Source organism: Diadema antillarum, unplaced genomic scaffold, assembly GCF_040938485.1.
Source record: "Diadema antillarum isolate AM-2024a unplaced genomic scaffold, OU_Dant_1.0 seq00000569_RagTag, whole genome shotgun sequence".
NCBI classification, from domain to species: Eukaryota; Metazoa; Echinodermata; class Echinoidea; order Diadematoida; family Diadematidae; genus Diadema; species Diadema antillarum.
In genome coordinates, this window is record NW_027271507.1 from 236,155 (window position 1) to 256,246 (window position 20,092).

The 20,092-nt window shown below is 37.9% G+C and overlaps 1 protein-coding gene across 2 annotated transcripts in view; it reads left to right on the forward strand.

Moving 5' to 3' along the window:
* The window catches only part of LOC139735283 (adipose-secreted signaling protein-like), a 104,600-nt gene extending 88,986 nt beyond the window's left edge, over nt 1-15,614 (forward strand). For both annotated transcript variants that reach the window (XM_071646037.1, XM_071646039.1), the window contains exons 4-5: nt 13,683-13,811; nt 14,843-15,614. In XM_071646037.1, coding sequence (XP_071502138.1) covers nt 13,683-13,811; nt 14,843-14,946 — 233 coding nt within the window. In that variant the 3' untranslated portion in view covers nt 14,947-15,614. The remainder of the gene's footprint in view (nt 1-13,682; nt 13,812-14,842) is intronic.
* The last annotated feature ends 4,478 nt before the right edge of the window (nt 15,615-20,092 follow it).

Here is a 20,092-nt window from a genome sequence, read left to right on the forward strand (position 1 = left end):
TTACCCTCATATTTATGCAATGCCAGCAGGGTTGTTTTTTTACACTTGGTGTATGCGTGTGTAACCTACATGTAATAGAAATTCTCTGGAAAGTTTTTTTTTTTCTCTTTTTGCCTCAAAGGTCAAAAGGTCAAAGATCAAGTGAAAGTGCTGAACTAACTTTTTCCTCCATATCTCGGAAGTGGCTCAAGTTACCTTGAAACTTAGTACATATTATGCATGTTCTACCTGAAAGTAATTATCTTATGAATTTTAGGGTCAAGGCCAGATGAAAATGGTAACAATTTACTATTCAATTCAGAAATTGCACTTTTTCTCCACACCTGTACCTTGAAAATTACTCAATGCCTAAATGTATGAATGGGTCAAAGTCAAGTTAAAGTCCTTAAATCCCTAGATACATGCTCTCCTATTCATCCAATTAAACCTACGTCAAGGAAGGTGAACATTCAACACATTTGTGATGAACTTGTCATTCAAATATTTTGCCAATTTTGTGAAAATGTAATCACACAGTGTCCACATGTACTATCTAGACCTATTGGGAAAATCATGCATTATGGCGGAGGCATACCAGTCGCCAAAGCGACATTTCTAGTTTATTACTAGTAGATATTTTACTTTCCTTAACTTTTGTATGCCTGAATGTTTCTTTATACATTTGAACATCATTATACAGCTTAGCAAATGTTGGCAGTTTTTTTTTTTACATTAAGCTCCCCCCCCCCCCCCCCATTCTCTAAACAGTGCCAGCACTTTGTAAAAAAAAAGGGGGGAAGGAGGGGATGGGGTGGGGCATTGTAGACTTTGAGCCTTATGCATCTTAACATGAAAACCATCCTTTTAGATCACATCATTGGTTGAGAACCAGAAAGCAGCTATTGCAATTTTGGGATATAGAGTTATTGGTATCACATTGGAGAGCTCGATCTCCTCTACATTATGGTTTCAATTTTAAATTGTTTCGATTGTCAATAAAATGTAAAATTTCAGTAAAATCAATACCCCAAGGGCAGTATTAGCCAATGTTTGGAAAAAAGCTTATTAATCTACCCACTTCTGATTAAATAATCTTTCTGTTTCATAAAATTCTATAGTTTTGTTTTTATTTATGCTCAAATCTTAGAACGTTAAAGCGCCCTACTTGTTCTCGGCAGACAACATGATTAAGACAGATTTATAGGGAGAGAGGATGGAAGCTGATATAAAGTGCAGACTCCAGCACACATTTCTCCATCTTTTAACTTTCCCTTCCATTTCAGTCTGCAGACTGGTGCCTAATAGCACAAAATTTGCCCATCAAGAAATGGCATCATCACAGATTAATGTTTTCCGTCTCTCTCGCATCCTTCAATTTTCAGCAAGATAACTTGATCTCAGGGAAACTGTTTCCCTTTTTGCGTAGGCCCCCTCTTTTTTCTTGTCTTTTCTGAGCCAGGTTAGTGTGTGTGTGTGTGTGTGTGTGTGTGTGTGTGTGTGTTTGTGTGGTGTATTGTAACGGGAGACAACCTTTCTCCAGTGATAAATGTGGAATGAATAGAGGTTTTACCACTGTCATGAATGGACCACATAACCATCATAGAAAAGGATGCCATGTGTAATGACAGGGTGTATTTATCATCTGGTTTGTGCACTAAAAGCATCATACAGACACTGTTCCGCATTAACATGTATTGAGTGAATGTCCTAATTACTGTAGAAATGGACATTTTCTTGGTGTTTAAATATTCACGCATTTCGTGCAACCAGACTTTAGCGTGAAAATAAACGCATGTGAATATCTTTGCTTGCTGTAAGTTCCAGTAGTCCATGTCTTGATAATTCTGTGGAATTAAAAACATGCAAAACTCATCGTACTCGGCTGAGCAGGAAAAATTACTCATGCAAAAATATCCACTTTTACAGAACCATTTGTGCACTCAACAACCACCTTTTTGAGATTGTATAGATAGAAATAAACAGGATATATTCTTACTACTCTTTGTAGTAAATGTACCATACAACCATCATCCACAAAGTTGACACTGAATATTCTGTGTTCTTCATCAGTACAGAACTAGAGCTGCCACATTTCCATGATTCTACATGAGGCCCCCTGAAAACAATGATTTCTTCATGTCCTTGCTATAGAATAAAAAAGCAGCCCTGATGAGATTGCAGGGTAATTTTGGTCTACTGAGATGCCTGAATTACACAAGTATTTTCCAAATTGCTCTTTTTAATCTTTGTGAGTTTGTTTCATGAATGTTGGCCACGCTACTGTACATGTACATGTACAAAGGACCATCGTTAAAGCTTTAGTTGGAATAAATATGGATATCAGTATGCCTTGTCTTTTTTTATTTAGTGTTTGCAACTTGTAACCACTGCTTCAAATTTACTTTAGATAGATAGAAAATAGTGTTATTAGATAGAGATTAGTGTTTTTGTACTGCTGTTGTGCACCAGGGCCACAGAATTACAAAAAAAAAAAACATATGGTGAAAAAAACCCCAAAAAAGTAAGAGTTTAACAAAAAGCCAGAAAGGACTGTTAGCTGATGCTTATCTGTATTGTACCCCTGACATCATTTCCTGTCGGGAGGGGGGGTCCCTGAAAGGGGGGATGAGGGCATATGTGTCAGCTGACTACTGACAGCTGAAGTGTTGTTGATTAAGGACACGGGATGACTGTTCTCTGAAATATACTTCCATATCTTCAGTAGATAGCCTCAAAATGGCTTGACATAAATAGATATGTTTACATGTATAGGCCTATATTTCTTTCATTTGACATCAGTCTGTTTGCCTCCATCTTGTTTTCAATACTTCTACAGTCCCACAAATGCTCAGTAGTAAACATGTCTCACATACTCACATACACACACATACACACACATACACACACATACACACACATACACACACATATGCACACACATAGTAATGCATTTATATACATTAATTGTGTTAAAACGAAATGACCCTAATACAGGTATAATCTGGCTTCGTGTGTTTGAACATTCAAGTGTTAGGCCAACGAGCAGCCTTTTTCTAGATTTTCTGACATTAGCTTTCTTTCAGATCAATACCAGGGTGTAAAAATAAGACATAGACACTTGTGGATAGCATACCTTAATTTTTTTCCTTTCTTTGGGGGATATTGTGCAAAAGACCTTATTTTCGTCAAAGTGTAACCTTAAACCTTAAGCTCCCATGGTATGAGTATTGGATACAGGGTCATGGAATATTAGGTGTGCAAGTGCACATCATAAAGCCTGAAAGTAAGTCGTATTTACGATAACCCAGTTGTCTCTGCCTTTCCATTTCATCAAGCCTTTCATCAGTGGACTCCTGCCCCGTGGAGTTAATTTGCGCTGTCCCAATTAGAAACGGTGTCACGTTAAAGGATCCATTGTCTGTAGCAAAAAGGATTTTCATCCAATGATCCTATTCCATGATCCTCTTCCTCAGGTATACCGATAGAGCGCCACCCGTAGTACGACTAATGGAAATATGATCTTCCACGAGATATCCAATATGAGTTCACCCTGTGGCAGGAACGCGATGGCCATCTTGGTCAAGTTTTTGTGCTGACCAATCAATCCACCTGCTTGCGCTGCGCTCGAGAGTTACTCAGAACATGTCGGCGTAATTGAATTTCGTACTGGAGATGAGTAGTTTAGGTTCCGTAAGGATTTGTTTGTTTGATATTTGTAGTTTGTGACCAGAGAACTGACAGGCCCAAGTCGATCAGTCTTGTAGTGTCATCTTTTCATGGACACCAGGTATTTAGGAATTTGCTTGTTTACTCGGCGCTGTTCTGCTGATCGAAGAGCTGATAGCTCAGCTAGCTCTAATACCTCACAGAAAATTTGGTGTACAGCTGTGACCGAAAGCCAGACACGGCTCAGGAAGTAATCAGGTTGCACGCATAATGTCTGTATCTTGACGCTCGATGACTGAAGCTTGTCGGGTTGTCGTTACCATGATGTCATGTTGATGAGATACGGCATGAAGGCAACATGACAGGTGAATGAAGTTTGAATGCTGGCTTCATTTGTGATGGCATCATGACTGAACATTAATGATGGAAATCTATTCTTGGTGACCTGTCCTTCAACTACACTGTAATCAATCCGATTGATTGGTGATTGGTGATTGCATCGTTTTGCGAGCGCATCTGTCTTATTGGAAAATTTAATCAAGGAGATGCAGCCGCTTTGGGTTATGGGAGTATTATTTTCTCCTGTTTGTGGTCAAACCGCCCCACACTGTCTATCATCTCCCCTCCGAGGCGTAAGCCTTGTTTTTTCCGGGGGACCAATGTTTTCATCCGCCCACCTGCATCTCCCTTCTCAAATTTGCATGCCAGATATTTTCATGACATTTTACAATTATCTGCAGACAAAGATTGGGGGTAAACAGATCCAGGGGAGAAAAAGAAAAGAATATTCAGCGCTGGCAAACTCTGAAAAAGGTATATGAGCCTCTCTTAATTGTCAGCTGCATCATGGAAGCCTAAATCTAGGACATAGAAAAAAAAAAAAAAAAAAAAAACCTAACTCCTAAAATATCGAAATGGCCTTCAGCCTATTTCAGTGCTTGCCTCAAAAGCATTATGGTAGTCAAGATTAAACCTTGATGCATAGGAAGTGGAGACCAGCCTGAAGTATTTGAGTGTAAATTAGTTTTCTGATGGAACACACCTCTGGGTACCAGTGTTAGCCTCCATATTCTATTTTCCCCATACATTATCGATTGCAGATTTCTTGCACTCCATTTAGCATTGTGTCAATTATAGTTTTAGGGGGCAAAGGTATTACTTCTGAGTTGTCTTGAATTGAATAGCGTTGAGTGTACTACAATTTGTATTCTGTTATACCCCAGTTGTACTGCTTAGAATGAATGCACACATTTGTTATTGCTCGATAGTGTTTCTCTTTTTTTTAATTTCATCTCATTTAATTTCATTTCTTCATTTCAAATAACATAAACATAGATCTGCTTGAGTTACAAACTTGAACCAAAAGAAATTGGAGCATGATTTCAAATAATTGTATGAAACAGCACAAACCAATACATTTATCATGAACCAATCATTTATCGAGCATGTGATTGTCTATCATAATATTATAGGTAGATGTTAAATATTGCTGGAGATGAGTCTCTAGAAGAGATGTAGTTTGACATTGATGATGGCTTCTGAAGACACACATTATATATATGTATATATATATATTTACATGTTTATATATATTTATATGATATTGGCACTTACATAGAAACAGAAGATATGCTGATCACTCAAGAAAGAGGATTTTAAAAAAAAGTTAAGACAGTGAGTCTGCAAAAGATCCACTGCCCCCCCCCCAATAAAAAAAAAACCAACAAACAGCAACAACGAAACATATAACTGTGAACAATCACACAAACAAATGAAAAAAAAACTGTGCTACTATGCAGGTCTTAGACACTCTCTCCTTCACATTCATTGCTCATCATTATTTTGCAATGGAAACCATTCTTCAGGGCTTATGAGTAAAGACAACAGATTATTGAATCAATATAGCAAAACAATGAGAAATTTGATTTTTAAAAATACCCTTATTGTTAACATGTTGTAGATTTTAAAATATTTTTGATACCCATTTAAAGGAATGGAGGTTGTCATTTCATTTCAAGAAATTTGACATAATCCTCATAAAATCTTATGCAAACAAAATAACCTCTTCACTATAAAGGTCAATATCAATTCCTTACAAATAGGACAGAAATAGAATGGGAATTTAGAGTCTCGGGGTCTTTTCATACGGTATGTGGCAGTGATACTAAAAGCCCTGCATATAAGAAAAGGAAAAAGCTATAAACAAATTTAGGAAGAGTGGTTGTAAAAAATAGGGGATTTTTTAGACTCCCAGGAGGACGCGTCTTGATCTAAATGGAGGCGGGGAAAGCTTGCTGTAGCTCCACTGATGTTGATGGTGGTAAGAACCCCATCAGACAGGGCGCTTTTTTCAGTCACCCAGTAACTTTGGTTCGTCTCCGCTCTTCCTGAAATCTCCCTGGGGTGATAGAACACATCAGCGGAAGAAAACTCAAATGTGTCCTCATCAGCAAATATATGTCTCTGTCTCTCCCCTTTCTCTCTCTTTCCACTTTCTCTCTGTTTTACTTATTTCACCCATTTGTTTGCGTAATGTTGTACCAAAGGTTTGTGGGGCAGAAAGTTGAATTACTTTTCTCTCATATGCCTTTCCTCTTTCTCTATTTCTGTAAGCGCATTCTCATTAGGAAATATCACATATTGCCCCTGGGGGTTAAAAAACAATGTATCTAAAGAAAAAAAAACACACACTCTGAAAAACATGAATTTTCAGGGGAGTAGTAAAACTTTTTTCAGTTTCATAAACATTTTTGCAAAATAGCATTAATGTTGACGTCACAGCTGTAGAAACATTGTCTTGGATCCCATTAACATTTGTATTGTTTTAAAGCTCAAATCAGTATTTTTGATATAAAAACTGAGCTGTGTTTGAATATATACCTACTGAGATACAAAGTCTTGTTTTCCCAATGATGATATACAAATCATCCCAATTCAGTGTTCCATGCACACTGCAATGAAAAATCATGAGGCTATAAAGGTTATGCTATAGTAAGTAGGTCAAGTAAAGTAAGCACTGTGATTGGTTAGATTACATCACATGATCTTGTGAAAATTTCTGTATAGTGCATGCACCTACGCTTTACTTATCTACAACCACATGTATGCAGCAGGGGGACGTAAGGTAAAGCCTACTTTCAACACATGCGGAAAACACAATGCAGAATGCATGCAGTTTATATGCCAGTCTGCTCAGCACTACATGGCTGTATATAAACAAGATTATCATTATACTCTGCGTGCACAAAATCCAGTAGTATATCAAGTAGGACGTAGACCAACAGAAAATTCATGTAGATTGAGGGGTCCTTTACTGTAACAATTTGTGCATGTTCCATTGATGCACCAGTACTGGACTATAGAACTCCAAATACTAAATCAGTATCTTTACAGTTCTATTTCACTTTGGCCTGCTACTTTGATGAAACAAAGTGGCACTCGGGACAATTTAGTATTTTTCGTTTTATTCTCCAGTATAGAGCATGATGGAGCATGCACTAATTGTATAGTATTACACATCATAATAGTATATGTGCATTTGGGTCAAAAATTTGCTGCATGTTGTATACTCTCATCATGGTGCGACAAAAAGCCTGGCTGGCTAACTGCTTTAATAATTCATATGTGGAAGCAGAGAGTAGGAGTAGAGGTCACATGATCAACTGTTTGTTTGTTTGGTTGGTTGGTTGGTTGGTTGGTTTTTCTGCAATGGGCATTCCCATTGCAAAAACTTTACACACCATCTTCACACAAACTTCACACAAAGATAGAAAAATCACCCTCTGGTTCACAATTTTTTCTGATGTTGTTTCTGATAACATTTGGTAGGCATACAGTTACCTTGCATCACAAATTAAATCATATGATTTTTGTTTTGTGACAATTTTTCATCCGGAAAAGTGAATATCACTGCAATTTCTGTCTGTCTGTGTGTCTGTCTCTTTGTCTGTCTGTCTGTCTGTCTGTCTCTGTCACCCCCTCATTCTCATTGGTATTCTCCATCTCACTCACATGTTTGCATTTCATGGAGCAGAATATACAGTGAGCCAGAAAGATGCATTCCTCTCTTCGTCATTGTCTCTGTCTGTCTGTCTGTCTACCCTTCTCAATCTCTCCTTCTTCACCCCCCCCCCCCCCCCCCCCTTCTCTCTCTCTCTCTCTGTCTCTATCTTCATCCCACTTGTTTGCATTTCACGGACCAGAAGTTAATGTGGGCCGGAAAGCTAAATTGCTGAGATGCCTTCACTGGCACTCTAATGGTCCATTGCACGGGACAGTGATTTTGTTACCCGTCCCGTTCCCATGGCGACCGTCTCCACAGATCAGGGCAATCTTTCCTCTGACTTCTTTGAGTTCTATGCTTATTTTCTCATCATTCAGTATGCACAAACATGTCTTGGTTAATTTACTTAGTTTACAAGTTGCATTTTCACGACTTGGAGATGTATCTTCAGGAAAATTGCTTTGTGAGACATGGTTGTCTGCTAAAATCTATGTTGAACCAGCCAAATTTCTACCTGCAAAAGACCATTCAAGACAGATTTTCATTTTCTCTTTACTGAAATAATCTACTTTTATTGAGGAGAGGTGATGTGGTCACACTGTAGCATTTTACAGATGATCAATTTAGTGAAGTTTTTTTAGGCCCGTGCAGTATCCACAGAAGTGTTCACAAAGGCACAACCAAGATGGGTATAGACATTGTTCAGATACCTTTCGTTATCTCCTTTAATAGGACATGTAGAAATAAGAGTTACATTAAAGGTGCTTCTCTTGTGAACATTCAGTGGCAAAGTGTTTTTATGAGCATTAGTGGTCCTTTTCCCAAGTAGTTTTAAACACGCTTGCCAATCTTTCATATTTTTTTTTTCATTTAATGTATATTCTCATTTTAATTAAATAGTGGTTGTATTACAGTTTATGTTTTTACCTGTTCTTCTATTTTTTCTCATATTCTTCTTCTCTCTCCCAAACAAACTGTATTATTATTGTTTGATAGGGGTTAAATTATTAATAAGTTTGTTTCTTTCTTAAGGTGACCCACTCTTCTCAGAAATGTGTACTATAAAACACAATATATTTGCAGCATGACATTTTCGCGGGTTGCCTTTAACATTCAATGCGCATAGTGTAGACATGAACTTTCATGTGCATTTTAATTTCAGGAATCTTGGCTCTCACAAAATTCGAGATATCAAAATGCACACAAACATTCCTCGTTTTACAGTCTCTGCGCTGTTTTTCACTCTGGTAATGTCTCATTGCATATGCATGATTACATCTGTGTTAATGGTATGTTACTACTGCACAAATGTTTTGCATTGTTTTTGCTGTACAAATGTTTCGTGTTATACTAATAATGAATTTATTATTTGCCTAATGGAAACCGCCAGGGCATCAAAGCTCCTATAAATTATAAAACTGCTAATCATAACAATTACTTCCATCCTGTGTCACTAAATTATTCACAGTCAATGCAATATATAGCAACCAATCATTTAAGAAGAGTGCCTGATTATCTGTAGTCTAGTGTTGCAGACCAGAACTGAAGTGGTATGGGATGAGTTGGGGATAGTCTCATAGCAGAAAGCCAAAATTGAATTCATTATGTTTTTCTTTATTTTCCCCCAATTAGTAGCTAGAGTGTAAGCCTCCCATGAATTAGGCAGAAGCCCATACTAAATCCAATTTGCATCATCCTTGCCACTTCATACAATGAATTCACCGAACCGTAATGAAGCCTGTGCCATAAAGATTATATGTGGGTATGTGAAATGAATACTAGTACACTTGCATTGTTCCAAAGTGAGTTTGTAGATGGGCTTTCAAAATTTATGTCACCGACACACAAACCTTAATTTTGTCAGTTGTTGTGTTGTTCCAACTAAATTAGGCTTATACACTGTAGTAACAAAATGCTACTGTCTACAAAGTAGATTTGAAGCAAATTTGGATGTGAATGCAAAAATTGTGTACTTTGGTAATTATTTAGCAATATTTTTTATTCATCAAGAGCAAATAAATCCTACACCAGGGTTTGCATAAAAGCTGAATAAATGAAAAAAAACAACAACAACAACAAAGTCTGATTATCAAAATATCATTTTAGACATTTTTTCCTAATCAGTTGAGAGCAATTCTGTGGATTGTGGAAACTATATAATAATTTTCTCCAAAACTTGACTTCTCATCAAAATTGCACTTTTGTTTTGAAGATTGAGAAATGAAGAGCAATTTTGAATTCCAGAAAGGTCTATGCATGGGTTGCAGCATTTTCTTTTAGTATTAATGACGGGAAATGGAAATTGAGAAAGTGAAGACTACTAGCTTTATTGTGAGTTTATTACAGCTCATTAGACAGTTGTTGTGAAACAGGAGTTGTTTACAAAGCGCTCTTTGTTGAACGTGTTTGGTAATCACAGTCAGGAATTCGGAGTGTTTTAGGTATTCAAGATGACCATGTCACGGATGTATCAGAAATTTATTGTCTGGAATTAATGTAGTCCCTATTTGTGATACGCAATTTGGTATATGTAGTTGGAAAATGGAAGGTTGGATTGGTGTGTTTAGAAATAAGAGTGAGAAGAATAATTTTCATAATTTTGTGAAATTTTGCTGTAAACAGAAATAGAGAGTAGGCAGATGAATATTAGTCATTTTCCAGGGGTTGAGTTGCACATGAATGCGCCCTTTGTGCTGGTCGTACTATGTACCGCGGGAAATTTGGACACTTGCACTGCACACTGCACGACACACACCTCACTTCGCACTCTCGCACCGTAGGACAAGCAACCTGCCGCAATGGGTTGAGTCTGGCTGTTTTCTGCCTGTTATGATGTCTTTTGGTTTTTGGCAGTTTCTTTTGGACAAGACAAACTTGTTCATGGGTGAGATGTTCAGCCATCCGGTACTGGTGTTCTCATGTCTGAGGATGAGGGTTCATACTTCCAAAGAGCGAGTTGCTACCTGACTTAAAGATAATAAAAAGTTTTGGTACCTCAAAAGTGTCCTTGAATTTCCTTGTCTTAGTTTGTGTTTCAGGTTAAAGTACCTTTCATATAACTAACACTGTGAGACTTGCTCGCCCCAAAGTGCTCTCATGTCTTAGTAATCATGCAATTAACTGCGATCAGCAGCCCCATACGCATAGCGACCAGCAGTCCCATACGCATAGCGTAATCGAGCTTCGCATTGTAGCATTCAGGATCATGACAGATTTAGTATCGCAGGGTAAATGTCAACTTAAAATCCCATAAATTCTTCAATTTGAAGACTTACCAATTAACTTGAAGTATTGAAAACAGGCTTCGGGCAACGTTTGGTTCTGCCTGTAGTCCCTTTCTGTTCGAATTGATGACTGAATGTGACTCGGTCGACAGGACCTTGGGAGAGCTACATACAGTACACTGAATACTACAGCCAGTGCATGCGAACACATCTGTGCACACAAATTTCAAATCCATGAACGGATAAGATGTTTGTGTGCGCATGCGCTGGCCATGGTATCCAGTGTATGTAGCTCTCCCAAGGTCCTCTCGACCGAGTCACATTCAGTCATCAATTCGAACAGAAAGGGACTATTGGCAGAAACAAACGTTGTTTGAAGCCTGTTTTCAATACTTCAACTTAATTGGTAAGTCTTCAAATCAAAGAAATTTTTGGATTTTAAGTTGACATTTACCCGCGATACTAATTCTGTCATGATCCTGAATGCTACAATGCGAACCCCCATTACGCTATGCGTATGGGGCTGCTGGTCGCAGTTAGCTATGCGTACAATGGGCTGCACGCTGCTGGTCGCAGTCAGTGGTTGCGTACAATATTTATCGACGCTGGTCAGCGTCGGCTCTGGTACGAAACCATTATTGCATGATTACTAAGACATTAGAGCACTTTGGGGCGAGTAATTCTCACAGACAACGTACTTTAACCTGAAACACAAACCAAGACAAGGAAATTCAGGGAAGCTTTTGAGGTACCAAAACTTTTTGTTATCTTTAAGGGTTTTTTTGTGTGCGTTGATTTACTAACACCAATAAAGTCAAGTGAACTACAATCCTGCGTCCACTCATTCATTTGAGTCCTGGGGTCTATCACCACATCATCACAGCCCCCTAATGTACCACCTACCCATGACATTAAAACAAAAGAAAATTATAATTACCTAATACCAAAAAACCTCTGCTGAACAGATGCTGGAATAATTTGAGCTGGAATGAAGCTACAGGTTCCCTTCTGCAAGTGCAGTTTTATTTCTGTTTATTTTTGTACTGCAATTTTAAACAGTGGCATTTAGCTTCTTCCCCTGTTCCATCAGATTCACTCATAATAGTTCACCGACATGTGATCAAACACAACGTTGTGAATTAGGGATTAATTTTTTACCAGACACATCTAACCTTACCTTAACCCGTTGAAGACTAGTCCCGAGTATGCTTGGGCATTTGTCTATGGGAAATGCGTCTTGTAGCAAATTCAGCCCTTCCTCAATGGGGTATGTAATAAGATATTGCAACTATCAAGACATACGTGTATGTTATTTAATACTTGCATTGTCCTTGTATGTATTATTTTTTTACTTCTGCTTAAGCAAATACTGAAATGTGAACTACCTAACTGGTCCGAGAAAAACCTCACAGTGTTATGGTTATCACTCAATGATCCTAAAGTCCATAGATTTTGACACAGGGTGAATACCCGTTTCCCACCTGGCGATACATTCTATAATACTTGCTGGTACTGGGGTGTGTCTCAGGTTTCTTTTTCATCGTCAATGCTGACAGAAGCATGTTCATGTCATCATCATCACATGATGGTACCAATAGTTCTATTAGAACAAATGGTACCATTATGTTTATAGGCAGCCATGCAGAATGAGTGCGAGATAGAAGTAACTTCAATGATATTGATCAGAGGCAAGGATTAGTTATTTCCATCATCAGTGTCATTAAATGAAAACATTTGTTACCTCCGCCAAGGGAGAAGGTTATGTTTTCATTACCATTGGTTTGTTTGTTTGTTTGTTTGTCCATGTGCAAAATAACTCAAAAAGTTGTGCACGGATTTAGATGAAACTTGCAGGAAAGGTTGAGCATGACACAAGGAACAGATGATTACATTTTGGTAGTGATTCTGAAATTTTTACCGATTTTATGAAGGATTTTCGATATTTTGGCAGGTTGGGTCAGTGAACTTGGGAGTTCAAGCTGCACATTTTTGAGATTTTCATATGCGCAGTAAAGTGCATGCTCTAGTTTCTGCTAGGGCAAGGTGTGCCGCGCAGCTGAGGGTTTATGATGTAACAAAGGCTTCTATATTGGGAAATCGGGCAATTTTTCAGTGGGTGGATCACTGATCTCTATGGAAGAGCAAGATCATCGGCGGAAAGTAGCTGCTTGGAGGAGGTCTGCGCTCTCAGAGTGCTTTTTTAGTCTTCAGCATGTGTAAAAATGAACAGATCTATGCCTACAGAACAAAAGCAATTCTATAAGCTGAAGACAAAGGGTTGAGGAAAAATGTGAGTGTTTGCTGTTTAGAGAGTGGCATCTGTCTGTATTATATCTCATGGTGCTACTCTTTTGTCTTGGTATTATGTGAAGATACAGGCCTGTAATGTGCCTTGTCTTTGAAATATTTCCCACTTGCTAGAAAGCATAAGCAAAAGAGCATTGATTTAGCTTAATCAGCCTCAAAAGTGGAATCTGTTGCATCTCAAGGCAGTGAAAAAAAAACAACAACCACAAAACAGATAGAGACAAGCCTCACATATTGATGTTAGTGTCTTTATAAGGTCTTGAACCCAGGATCTGCATGCACTACTAGTTGAGTGCATCAACTACAAGATCACACCATCACATGATCCCCATTAAAGACACTTTACAGCAAGCACAATCTGTTAAAAGGAGCCTACGGTTACAATGTAACCATGGCAATAGCTTTGCAGTAGCCAATCAGCTTTCAGCATGAAAGTTGCTTCTATGGTACCTGCAAAGCATTCTAAACATCCTTTTGTTTGTTTGGTTATCTCATTTGCATAGATGATGGTCATGACATCCAGCTAGAGCTCCTGTCACACAAGGAGGGCATCCTCTCAGAACCGTTCACCCTGCAATCCCTGGAGGAAGATGGCAGATCAGTCAAGGTTGTTCTCAGAGCAAGACTACTAGGTAAGGTCTGATGTGATGGCAAATTGGCCTCTGTGCAGATAATGATATCAAGGATATAGTTTACGATGCCCATGAACAAGATCTGGACATCAGGGCAGTACTGTTAGTTGTGCATCAGTGCATTGTCAAAGACTGGTCCGCTGAAGAATCGATACCAAGAAGCATGATATAAGAAAGTCGTGAATTCACTACTAGAGCTTCTGAAATGGCAAATGTAAAGCAAAACTTAAGAGAGTATTGTAACAAAAGTGATTTAAATAAATTGATGTATTACCTTACATTTCATGCTTTGTCATATTCATACCTGCATGGCATCATTCTGTGCTTAAGTAAAGAAAAGGCAAGATTTATCTCATTAATGTATGTTCTAGAATGATTATTTCCTTGAAACCAATGCAAATTGTAGACCTTATTTTCATGTTTTATTGTTACCCATTAGTAAACACTTGATTCAGATATATGAGAGCACAGTATGACAGTTTTTACACAGTGACTGCCAAAGTCAAGAACTTTGGGTGGTTAGTCAGAGACCTGCCAAGAGGGGGCAGCAAACACTGTTTGACATAGTAGTAGCATTGAGCAATTGTTACTAGCTTTTTGCTGAGACACTGCCGTGGCCTGCTATGTCATTACCATATGAAATATCTACACAGGTCTACATGGAATCTAGTTTCTCTATATACTCCCATTCTTATTGATGTCATATTAATGTGTCTCAGTTCTGTCAAATATCTTAACATTGAGTGAAAGCTCTTACATTTCAGTTTCATTTTGATGTGGGTTTTTTTTTCTACCTAAAATTTGTTTCAGTGAGTAATGACTCAACATCTTTCAACCAGAATTATGACTTCTTGAGCTAGCAATTAATAGCAACAATTAATGCATGCAAACAGAACTTTTTAAGTTTTAAAAGGCATCTTACATCAACAAGTGAATTTGATTAGCCGTGCTACCAGGCTTGCAGAACGAAAAAAAAAAGTGCTAAGTATCTAACTATTCTCTTATACACCCCTTGACAATCTAAATGACAGGGAAGGACCAGGGTAGGCCGATGCTTAAGGAAGGCATCACCAACATGGGTCCGGAGGCGGAGGAGAGCTCGGAGGAGGAGAGCGACCGCGACACACACGATTGATTCCGGCAAACCGAACGTCATTCCGTGCCCCCCCACATACTCCAAATAATCCTCAGTGGCCTGAAACGCAAGAGATTTTAACGTAGGAGGAACTCTTTGAAATAGTGTCGCCTATGGTGGTATTTATGTGCAAAAGAGAAGAGGAGAGTTGCAGAAAAAATCAGGATGGAGAATATGTGTAATGACGTTGCAGGATACAGTGTCATGCAAGTTTTATTCACATATGATATGCAGGATTGGTCCGAAGCACATGAAGAACAGAGATTAGATACCTTTATATTTGCAATTCCTGTCTAGTTTTTTCCTTGTTAGCACTTGCAGTTGTGATGTATACAGATGGCTAAATGTTGCTTTGATAGCAGGTAATATTACTATTTTTAATGTGTTTAAATTGGCAGAAAAAAAAAAGAATGAAGTTGTAAAAACGTGTATGCATCCACAGTTTTATTCTGTATTCAAGCTGTGAAGTGACAGAACAACTGGTACCATGTGTTTGGTACATTTTAAATGGAAATGTATATATTGAAAAAAGAGTCAGGGTGGGTGATGAGTTGCTTCCTACCACAGTTTGCAGATTTGAAAGATGTTTTTCATGCAGCAGGTTGAGACAAAGCCTGAAAATCACGCAGAGGATTAAAGGCACATTTGGCTTTAGTCAAGATTAATCATGAGGCAGAATGTAGAATTAACATTTCAAAAAAACCAAACAAACAAACAAACAAACAGATGGCTTGTAACTTGGATGTCTGATTTGATTTATCTTGTTTTAATTCTGATTTGTAGATATTTACGCACTGATGGTGTATATGTCTTGCTCCAAATTTGTTATCATGATTAGTAACAATATGAGATCTTATGATTGAGTTGCAATGCCACTGAAATAAAAGAGTTGAAGATGTTTCGTGATCATGTAGTCGTTTTTTTTCCCAATCATTGCCCAATGTGGATCAACATTTTGAAGTTTCATAAAGTCAGTTTTCCTCACTTGATAGATCAAAAAAATAATTCCCAACACAGAGCAGACAGGACTTGTAGCAATGGTCTCTTGTCTTCTGGTATGCAACAGTAATGTATTGATGCTGGGAACATTATCATCAGCACGAAGGGATTTGGGATAATGATATGGTTGTGCAAAAGGGTAGCATTTCTGTGCAGAATTGGGTGTTTTGCAGGGGCAGATCCAGGGATTTTGTAAAGGAGGGGGGGCTGCAAAGTAGTTTTTATTTCTGGTGCGTTTAATCAGCTGAGAAGCAAAAAAAATAAAAAGCAAAAAAAAAGAGGCCTTAACAGGTATTTTCCCATACCAATTCCTAGGTTTGTCGGCTGACGAGCAAAAAAAAAAAAAAGCTTCAGTGCAATTTGTTGCCACTTTCGGGTTTCATCTGTTGACAACCCCCCATAAAAAAAAAGATTAAAGGGCGGTGGGCAAACCCGGTGCGCCCCATTTAAATTTTTCATTTTCATAAAAACAAAATCAAAAGGGGGGTGTGTGCCTAGTGCACCCCCCCCCCCCCCCCCCCCGATCTGCTACTGCATTAAGTTTACAGACCCGATAGTGAGGATTCATGGGTTTCCTGATTGAAACGATTGTCATTTGCTGCCCAGTGGGAGTACATTCGAAAACGAAGAATAGTTCCCATCAGTGAATATGCACATCGAAGCATACGCTCATCGGAAGCATGATGGCCTCCAGTTGAGATTCTGCGATTGTGTGTTTACGTACATGTATGTATGTACATAGAGATGAGTGATAAAACTGCACGCAACTTGTCACATGGATTCCCAAGTATATCATTTTCACATTACTTGCCTTTTTTTCCAACATAATTTATTGTATTATATCAACAAAATACTTGTAATAATACAAAATTGTACATAATATAAAAAAAATATGATTTGTATAAGATTTATTTGCTAGCAACTCATGGAATTCTGTGCAGAAGTGAAAGCATGGTACAAGTGACTGCTTTCTTATTCTTCCCTGAGAAAAATGGGATAAATGTGAAAGTGAGGGTACAACATTCACATACTCCCTTGAATTTTGCTTGCACTATTAAAATGAGAATAATCAAGTAGTATGGTAAGAAAAAGTGTGGATGTTTTCATTCTCTGCATACCCCCAGCATACAGAGGAATTATATCCACAATCTATTTTCAAAAGTGCTTAGGCGGACACGTAATATTTGTCTCCTTTGCATTTGATATGCGACTGTTGTTATCAATTACATCTAACCATTCTCATTATAACTACCTCCTCCGAAAATACCTTGCGTACATCCATGACAGATATCGCACAGAAAGAGATATTTGAGTTTCTGTTTGTGTATTTATGTTGTCATGCATATAAAAAAAAATGTTGTATTTATATTTCGTAGTGCTTTCATTCAGCTTGCGTGACAGATGATAGATATATTTTCTTTCTTTATGTAATTGGAGAAGCAGAACTGTGAATTCTTTGTTTTTATCACCGTGATTTTGTATGTTTTTCTTCTTGAATGTACAGTGTCGTCGTTTTTGGATTGATTTCAGCTCATTCTTGGGAGTAGATCAATTATACCTTTGTTCACAGTGTTCAGTTGCTTGTTTCAATGCATGTATTTCTCTGCATCGATCTGGATGTCATCATTATGTCGAAATGATGCCCAGACTAGTTTGAGCACACCATCTCAGCTCCGGTTTCATTAACTGATAAGAAATTAGGACTTGTGTTCATTGCTCTTTATATAACACGTAAATGGTCCTAGTCATTTGATTGGTTGTTTGATGTTGATCATTTCTCCCATTTTACTTTTACGTCATCATTTGTGCAATTGTGGCTCCATTTACCGTGCAGTCTTGGATCCATGCGATTTGCTCCATTTGCACTCACGCCGAGAGCCTGGCACACTATGTACACAAAACGCTTGCGTTTGCTGTGTGCATGTGATCAAGCATATTGACAGACAGCGCGCTGGTGTGTAGTGCTCAGCACTCTCATGATCTCAGATCTCCCACCATTTCTCTTGTTTCTAAATTCATAAAACACCAGATGACAAGGATCAATTTTTAGGTGTTATTTAAAACAAATAATAAACATTTTTTTTGTTTGTGCAACGGACAGAATGTTTCAATCGGGGAAAGATGAAATTATTGATCCATTCAACTTGGCTGCACCTCGTTGAATGGATCATTTCATCTTTAACCTCATGAAATATTCCGTCCATTGCACTCATAAACATTGATTTCATTATTTGTATACCATTCATATGATAGTCTGCAATGAATAACTGGCAGATGAAATCTACCTGCTGCACATTACAGTAAAACCAGCAGAATTCGCAGCATCAAACTTTCATGAATGGGAGCCAAGGACCTTTTTTTGTGGCATGAAACTCTCGCGTATCACCACTGGCATGCAGTCCATTCTGTAAACAAACACTTTAACATGCATTTTACTAGTGTGAATCTTGGCTCCCTTGCAAAATTTGTTAATGCACGTGAAAATTTCTGGTTTTGCAGATTTGCAATGCCTCTTACATAAGTCAGGTTTCCGCTCAAACTCCGGCAATGTGGTCTGCCAAAAGATTCATGGACCATCAGCATTCTTCATCACACAGTGAGCAGAATGACTGTCATCATATAACCCTCCTGAAACCTTGTGTTAGAGGCCTTTTTGGCCCAGGCAAAACTAAATCAATTCTTGAGTTAGGTTGGAGAGCTAAAAAATGTTGTCAAGCAAAAATTACTTCTTTAATGCTTAGTAGAATCTGTCATCTGTTAAAAAATGTTTCTGAAAGTTGTGTGTGTTTAAAAAGTAAAATATTAATGACATTTAGACATCCTGTTGGTAGTTTTGTGGTGTGGAGAAACTTGCAGAGTGTCCTATAGAAAGTGAGACAACTTCTGAATCGTGCAAAGTGGACTCATGTGCAGAAAATCTGTCCACGAGTTGAATAGGTTCCTAAGACACCCAATCTCTCTGAGTGAAAAACTTGGTAATGTGGAATATACCTTGCCATCCTATAAATGTAATGGGTGCCACACTATGCCTTCTCGCCTGAGCTAGATGTGCTCAACGTCTCGGACGAGTTTTGAGATTTTTCGCAAAGTTATTAACATATGCAACCAGATCAGCAGACGAGATTGTGTGATTCCGTCTCAGTACCAGCTCAGTTTGATGAAAAGCTAATATAATTTTGGCATCGAGTAAATGTACCCTCCTACATCCTGCTGGAGAAGAATTGAAAGAGAAGACATTCACGGGAAATCATGTGTAAAAATGATGATAGTTCTTCATCATGTGACCCATGTCTTTGGAAAAGGCACAGTTTTTAAGATAATTAAGTCTCTAAATGCCATTATCTCCATATGGCATTGACATCATATACAAATAGGTTTTCCATGGTAGTGACAGAATTAAGCCTCTTGTGAATCGACAAATGTGGCTTTAAATGCAATGCAGTGTTTTGATTTCCTGTAATGATCCTCTTGGGTTTTCAGCAGTTGATGTCATGTTTCTCTCTTTTTTAATGTAATGGGATTATCAAACTCTTGATCCATCCCTACTGGACATGCCCACTGAATTACAAAAAAGAAAAAATTCAAGAAAGCTTGGTAATTATTATTGTTAAAATATTGTTAAAATAGGCCATACAAATTGATGGATCAAGCATGTGGACTTTGTAGGGAAAACAAAACAAAAAAAGAAGAGGAAAAAAGTAAATTTAGTAGCTTGTTTCCATGTCATCAATTATTATTGGCATCATAGGCAGCAATGTTCGCGTTTCCTGATGCAGAAGTATGTGTAACAACACAAGAAACAGCCTTTAACTTTTTGCGAGATAATCAGAAATCATGTATATGAAATATTAAAGAACATATAATTCTAAGAATACATGCGCAGTGTACTTCAAAGTTTATGTGATGAAAATTGGTTTTGAAATGGCTGATATATCCAAAAAACAAAGTAAACAGAAAATGGTCCTAATACTGTAAAAGGTGGGACCCACCTATTATACGGATCTCTGTATTTTTGGATATCTCAGCCATTTCAGAACTAATTTTCTTCAAATAAACTTGGTAGCTGCTCAGTAATATTTCATATAAGTGATTTCTAATCATCTCGCAAGAAGTTAAAACTGCAATCATCTCAACCAAAACTGTATCA